Consider the following 7,858-nt stretch of genomic DNA (forward strand, 5'->3'; position numbering starts at 1 on the left):
TATGTTTACTAAAGAAATCAATGTCAGTACAAACTGTTCAAACATTACATAAATATATAAAATAAGAAAAAAGTCCCATATTATACCACGTCTTAGAGACACACAGTTAACCCTTTTATATATACTTATATATAATGTATGCTTATTCCTTTCATCTTCCCCTTCCTAATTTTAAACAAAGATGGGATTATAGTATGCCTCTGGCTTGCAATTTATTTATTTCATCTAACATTATCAAAGCTACTTCTCCATGTCAGTAAATAATCAACTCCAGAATTTTAACAGCTCTCTAGTATCCCATCATTTGGAGAACAATCTAACTAGCCAAGCATATCCATGGACAGTCCTCCAAGCATGCTTGCCATTTCAAAAATCACTCTTGCTATCAATGTTCTTTTGGATTTCTAATTTTTTTTAGTCATATCATCTGTAAGTAATTATAACTTCTTCCTCTTCCAATATTTATCTTTCATTTTCCTATCTTTAAAAGCTGCCACATCTAGAATTTTTATAATACTGGTGGTGACTTTTAGAATCCTTGTTTTGTTTCTTACTTTCATAGGAATTCCTCTGTGAGGAATTTTATTGTTCTATTTAATTCTAGTCAATGTTGTACCATTAAAGAGGACTGTGGTTCAGGTTTGAAACACAGCACATGAACACACTCTCCATATGAAAACTATATTTCTTCATACTTTATTAAGGACTTTATCAGAATTGTAGTAGGGTTTTATTAAATTATTTATTATAATTTATTAACATGATCATGTGTCTTATTTGATGTGTTAACATGATACATTGAAATAATAGACTTCTCAATAGTGCAACACTCTTTGCATTCAAGAATACAGGATGCTTGGGGCTGGTGCACTGGAATGACCCAGAGGGATGGTACAGAGAGGGAGGTGGAGGCGGGGTTCAGGATGGGGAACACGTGTACACCCGTGGTGGATTCATGATGCTGTATGGCAAAACCAATACAATATTGTAAAGTAAAAAAAAAAAAAAAAAAGAATTAGCTTCACTTTGCATGGTATGGTTTCCCTTTAATACACTGATGGGTTAAATTCACTATATTTGAAAAACACATTGCATTTATTTATCTATATATGTAAAACTAGTCTCATTTTGTGCAATTTTAGTAAAGTTTTTAAATCAATATTATGCTGCCCTCCTATAGAGAAAGGAAACTTTTCTCTTTGGGTTCTGAAGTGGCTCAAAATGAAATATTCCTTCACAATGGGAAATAATTTCTTTGTGAGATCATCAGGGTTAGCATGCCTATCACATGTGTATAATTATATGTTTATATGTGTGATTTTCTTAGAGGAAAGCAAGTACGTAAACAAAGTAGCATTCACAGTTTTCTAGAGTTAACGGTCTGTTCTTATCTATTCTTGGAAAAAGTTTAGTTATTTGTATCTTCCAGTAATTTCTTCACTCAGATTTTACAGTTACCTGGCTACAGCCCTTGGGGTGGCAAAGAGTCGGACTCGACTGAGCAACTGAGCATGCATGCACACCTTATAAATAAATCTGTGCCTGTGGTTGTTTCTTCTTCTTCACTCTAAATTCTCTGTATGTGTGCTTTTGTGATTGTAATTCCAAGGAAATGAGCATCCTCCGCTGGATACCCCGTGTCCTTTGGTAGCCTTGGAAAAGTGGCAGAGCCCTGCACCTGTGGCACTGAGGCAGGAACTCAAACACAGGCTACTAGCAGCTGGTTATACTCCACCTGTGAGGCTGCCAGGGCTTTGGCATATCTGCCAGCCTGCCAGTGCCAGCAGGCTGTTGAGAGTGCTGGAGACATCTCAGACCAGCAGGTTAAGTGGTACAGCAATCATTGTGAAGTCCTGCTTTGTGACCAAAGTCTGACTTTTCATTCTCCAAGAAGGTACCAGCAGTTGACCAAGGATAAAGCTTCATTAGTGGACCAATGTGAGATCCTGGGGCAAATATTTAGGGATGTTATCTCAGAGATAAAACTGCCCTTTTTGACTGAGGTGGATACTACAAATGATTATAAAATAATTAGAAATATGTGTTGTCTCATGCTGATGACATCCTTGCATGTGGGTAAAATAAGCCTCTTCTATTTTATATTCTGCCCTACCCACCCCTTTAAAGGCTTTTCTATTCTGCTTGCCCCTAAAAGGGAGAGTTTCCCAGCATTTCATTATCACTCACCTTTCCAGCAGTGAGAAATCTCATTCTGGAATATGTAACCAGTTCTTTACTGGGTATGTTCTCAAGGTGCCACAAACGCACTGCAAATTCCACATGTCCCCAGTTGAGTTAATCACCCTCCACACATATCCTCTGTGGCTCTATTTTCTATATTCATCTATTGCCACTATTCACTGACATTCAATCCCAGAGTCTTACAGCCCACCTAAATTCTCTGGTTTTATTTACCCTTCAAGAGAAATACCAAATACTGCTTGTTCACTTAATTTTCCCCTCATTTTTTCCAATACCTCCCTCCCTCTCCACACTTACCTCAAATATCCTAGTGCAGGCTCTCATCATCTCCTTGGATTTTCTTCAGTAACATGTGATGCACTGAATCCAAGTGAAGCCAGGGTACAATAAACCAGGAAACCCTACTAGGTCCCGCTGAGCATTTAAGAAATGTAGTCTTCTGTAATCCATTTGCAGATACGTGAACCTGAACTGCAGGTGTTCTCTGCCTTTGGTTTGACAATATTTTTATTGTTTGCCCTCATTCCTCATATTCTTGATCTTTATTTCAGAACCTACTTGGTACTCTGACCACAAATCTAATTAACTCGGCCACAGTGGCTTAGAAACAAAGGATCAAGATTAAGTGGATATCTGATTGGCAAGGAGTACAGAATTTGATGACACACTGTTGGCAAGAGTGCGGTGAATCAGGCGTGTATACATTACTTATGAGCAATTAAGTTGGTAGGACCCTTTTGGAGGGTAAATTGGCAATGGCTATTAAGTATAAAATTGACCCAGCAATTCCACTTCTAGGAATTTATCCTGCAGATATACTTTCACATGTGCATAAAGATGTATGCACCTAAGTAATCACTGTAAAACAGTTCATAGTAACAAAATCAGAACCAATATAAATGCTCATCAAAAATGTTATGAAAAAATAAAATATGTCCAAACCATATTTTAGGGACTACTATACAATTAAACGGAGAAGGCAATGGCAACCCACTCCAGTACTCTTGCCTGGAGAATCTCATGGGCAGAGGAGCCTGGTGGGCTGCAGTCCGTGAGGTCGCGGAGAGTCAGACACGACTGAAGCGACTTAGCAGCAGCAGCAGCATACAATTAAAATGAATTAGGTAGATATGTATGAGAGAAAATCTTTAAGATTTGCTTATAAAAGGCACAGATATGTAAAACACATGCTATCATTTGTATAAAAATTGCATACGCACATACATATATACTTTCATACACACACACACACACACACACACACACAGACTAGCTCTAAGTGGACAGACACACAGGATGTACTCTTCTGACCCAGAGGCAAATCAGGGAACTTGGGGTATGAGACTAAATTTTCACTATACACTTTTATAAAGTATAATTCTTTTTTCACATTCATGTGTTACTTAAGTTAAAACAAAATGTGGGAAGTCTTGATAGATGTAGTTTAAAATATATGAAATATCTTCATATGTAAAATTGCATATATTTATGCCTTTTCCTCATGTGGGAAGTAACATATACACATACCCAAGTACATAGTATATGTGAGTAGGTGGTTATGAGCACAATATGTATGGTTGTGTAAATGAAAACCAGTGTGTTAAATCATCTTAAAAACACAAGACACCTAACTGTCCTAACTGGTAGCAAATATATTTAGATAAAGTATTTAAGACTGGCATGCTGCAGTCCATGGGGTCGCAAAGAGTGGGACATGACTGAGCAACTGACCTGAAGGTATTCAAGATGTCACTGAATCTTTTAACCCATGATAATAGCATAAGTGTGCTTTTCAAAAACAAACATACAGAGTACTATGTGTATAGGTGATATTTCACCTTGTTTCTCTTCTGGAAGATTTTGACTTTAATTCCTAGAAGGACAATTAAGAAAAAATAAAGTATATGTTTAAGCATTCAGAAACTGTAGCGTAGCACTTAATTGCCAAAATGCTGAACATACTTTATTTTTCTTTCCTGCAGTACACCACATACTCAATCCAGATAAAAGGCTTATCCACATTTACAATAAAATATGGTCACCACCACCTACATTGAACACAACAGTCAGCCTTTCTCTGTAAATGGCTGCCTGGATAGTGTTACCTAAAATGTAAAGAAATGTTCACCGCAAAAAGTACCTCCCTGATTGTCCTGCCACATAGAGGTCAGTTCTGATTAGCTCTAAAATTTGTAGCATAAATACTACCCAAGTAAGCAGGCCATAATATAGCGGATTTAGACAAGAGGACTGAAGGCCTGGGGGTACTGATGCTTAAATTTTTTACTAAATAATCAAAATTGTGATTAATAGGATGAACATAATTATAAGATTTCTTTTAAAAGAGAACATATTTTAAAGTATTTTATACACCAACAATATACAAACAACAAACACAGTTTCCAACATCCAAATGAAACATACCCCAAATGGTGACAATCTAGAACTTGAAATGAATTTTCTAATTGGAGTAGGGCTATAAACCTGCTCTGTTATATGATGGGTAGTTCCTCAGATCAGCCCAAAAGACACTTTATAGCACACATTTCCCAGAAACACAATATATCTGAAATGTGTAAAAGACCTGAAGTTACTATTGAAACATTGATTAAACTAAAGTAGTGAATTATAGTAGGAACCATGACTGTGTGAGCCAAGAGAAAGCATGTGTGAATCATTCAATGAGAACACAATTAAGGATTAGCCAAAATTCTATGTGAGAGGCAAAAGAGATGGTGGTTGGAGGAGGTGCAGAAAAATCTTAAAGCCAAGTGTTGATTGCCCCAGGGACCACTTTTGCCTTCTCTCTCTTTGCATAATAAACTAAGCAGAGGTAAACTGGACCCCTTCCCCCTGGAAGATAAAAGCCACACAGAGTCAAAAGCACAAACACAGAGTGAAAGAGGAAAGTGGGAGGGGACTGGAAGGTAAATCTGGGCACTTTGAGGACAGGGCGGCCATCCTTAGCTCCAGAGGCCTGCATAGTTCCCATGGAGGCCTGAAGGGAGAGGGCCGCCAGCGACAAAGAGCTTCATCTCCGGCCAGTTGTAGCAGTGGGTGTAGAGCGCGTTGGGGAACTCGCCGATGCCACCGAAATAGTTCACCCACAGGTCATCATGGTTGAGCCAGCCTCTGCCACAGGTCAGCTTGAGCTTCCTCCCTGCATGCCCTGGAGAGGAGTACGGGCTGGCCGAGGCCCTCTCCTCCAGGAACTTCTGCGCGCGGACGTCATAGAAGAGCAGAGAGCCGTGGCCGGTGCCCACGGTGACGATGTGCTCATAGAAGCTCAGGGAGCGCACACCCGTGCCGCCCTCGCGGGAGCACAGGGGCCGAATGTTCTGCTGGCGCTCTCGCGGATCCAGGAAAGAGACATGGGACTGGGAGCCCACCGCGTAGAGGGACAACTCATCGCAGTAGGTCAGGCACACGTTCTCTCGGCAGTAGGGCAGCCTGATGGACAGCAGCCTGGACAGGGTGCTCCGGGCTTTCCACAGGTGGAAGTAGCCGTCCAGGGACACGGCTCCCAGCTCCTGGTTCTTGGCGCTGAAGGCCAGGGCCCGCACCTTGCGGTTACTGGGGTTGGTGCTGGCCCTGGGGATGTTCTCCACATCCCGGGGACGGATGTGGGCGTACACGGGGAGCCCTGCATCGCTGTGCCAGGCAATGCTGCCCTGGAATATGTCGGGGTCTATCTTCCAGAGCGCCAAGGTACCGTCACGGGAGCCGCTCACGGCCACGGTGTCGCTCATCCAGGCGATGGCGAAGATCCAGTCCTTGTGGCCGTGGCGGTCGCCCAGGCACATGGGGTCCAGCGTTGGCAACTGGTAGATGGCAAGGCTGTTGGGGTTCTCGCCCCCGGTGGCCAGCAGGGTCTTGGAGGGATTCAGCTGGATGGCATGGATGCCGCAGCCCGGCTGGGCGCGGGCCGGCGGAGGCCCGCGATCCCGCATAAGGGGGATGCGCGTTATCTGGCCCGACTGCACGTCCACCACGAAGAGCGTGTTGCACTTGGTACCGCACACCACCTGCCTGGCGTTCAGCCACTGTGACGCGAACACCTTGTTGAGGGTGCCCAGGGACAGCTCGCGCTCCCGTAGCAGCTCGGGGAGCTTCCGCACCGCGAAGCCGCGCAGCTCGCCATCGAAGCCCGGGAGCCTGGCGCGGCCCCGCGCGCCCACCTCGCGCCCCTTCAGGTAGTTCACCAGCGAGCGCGGCGCCGCCGGCCGCTTGGGCTTCTTGAGCGGCAGCGGCCCGTCCCCGTCCACCGCCGCGGAGACCTGAGACGACGAGCCCGCGGCGGCCTCCTGGAGCGCGGGCGCTTTCCGCTTCCTGCTACCTGTTTGCTGCGGGGCCATGCCGGGCGGCGGGCGGGTGGAGGCGGCGCGGCGGCGGCGCGTGGCTCCCGGGTTGGCCGTGGCAGCGGTAGGGTCGGCGGGGGGCCGAGGCGGCCAGGGGCGCGGAGCCGACCGAGCCCGGGGCGCGGCGGAGGCGGAGGCGAGGGCGGGCGGCCCGGCGAGGAGAGGCGGCCAGGCGAGCGGAGCGCGGGGCGGCGCGCGGCAGCGAGGGCGGCGGCGACGTGGATCCAGGCGAGGGCGGGAAGTGCGGCCAGCGGCGAGGGCTGCGGGAGCGAAGTCGGTGTGGGATAAGGACGACGCTGGGGGCGAGGGCGAGGGGGCGGAGGCCGCCGGAGGGGCGGGTGTGGGGTGCAGGGTAGCACGCGCCGGGCAGGGAGGGGTCGGAAGGGGGCAGGAAGGAGGGGTCGGAAGGGGCAGGAGGGAGGGGTGGATGGAGCCGCCGCCGGGGGAGACTCACCCAGGACCAGTGCTCTGGTATTCCCTAGCGGTCTCCGAGCAGATACATCTAATACTGCCTGCCCAAGCCCCCTGATCGCCTACTTGGGGAGTTTCACGACCCTCAGGACAGCAACAACCAACTAACCTTCATAAAATCCTTACTGAAATAGTTCTGAAAGCTAAAGTACAGTCAAGTATGAGGCTAGAAGGAGCGCTCAAAGTTATCTGTTGAAACAAATGTGCAGTTGGTGCGATTTGTGGAACGTCTTTGTTGCAGTTAGTGAACTTGACCAGGGATAGTGGTGTTTGGCAGAGGCAAGGACCCTCCCCATTAGGGCTGTCTGTGGCCCCTCTTGTTTGACCACTCTATTGAAGTCTATTAAAAATGTTCAACCGATTCCACACCCCCACCCCACCCCCAGGGTTCTCAAATTGAGTTCCCTGAGCTCAGGCACCAGCATCCTTCAGGGGTGCATTCCAAATGTAATTCCCCAGGCTCCACCTCCCGCCTGGGTGGGGTTAGGGTCTTGTGGTCGAGACTGAAGCTTCAGGATTGGGGATCCCAGGTGGAGTCTTGTCATGTGTGAGAGGCCCGGTGGGAAGTTGGGGCAGGGCCTGAGGGATGTACAGGATTTCCAGAAGCACAGATAATGAAGAACTTTCCAGAAGGATAAAACCACATAGACACAATGATGGAGAACAGGAATTCAGAGCATAGGTTTAGCAGTATGTCCAGACGTGCTCAATTACGCAGAGATACACGTGGCTGGCAGCCGAAACCAACTCTGCACTCACCCCAATCTTATCTAAAGCCATGTTTGCTCAGTGGGTGCATTTGGGGAAGGGAAGTGAATTAACTATCG

At 46.3% G+C, this 7,858-nt stretch overlaps 1 protein-coding gene across 1 annotated transcript; it reads right to left on the bottom strand.

Moving 5' to 3' along the window:
- Positions 1-4,149: 4,149 nt before the first annotated feature.
- On the bottom strand, positions 4,150-7,001 carry DCAF12L2 (DDB1 and CUL4 associated factor 12 like 2). The gene has a single exon (XM_061409858.1). The coding sequence runs from the start codon at positions 6,555-6,557 to the stop codon at positions 5,166-5,168; it is 1,392 nt and encodes a 463-aa protein (XP_061265842.1). The 5' UTR covers positions 6,558-7,001; the 3' UTR covers positions 4,150-5,165.
- Between the last annotated feature and the right edge of the window lie 857 nt (positions 7,002-7,858).

The sequence above is a fragment of the Bos javanicus genome, chromosome X (assembly GCF_032452875.1).
Source record: "Bos javanicus breed banteng chromosome X, ARS-OSU_banteng_1.0, whole genome shotgun sequence".
In the NCBI taxonomy this organism is placed as follows: Eukaryota; Metazoa; Chordata; class Mammalia; order Artiodactyla; family Bovidae; genus Bos; species Bos javanicus.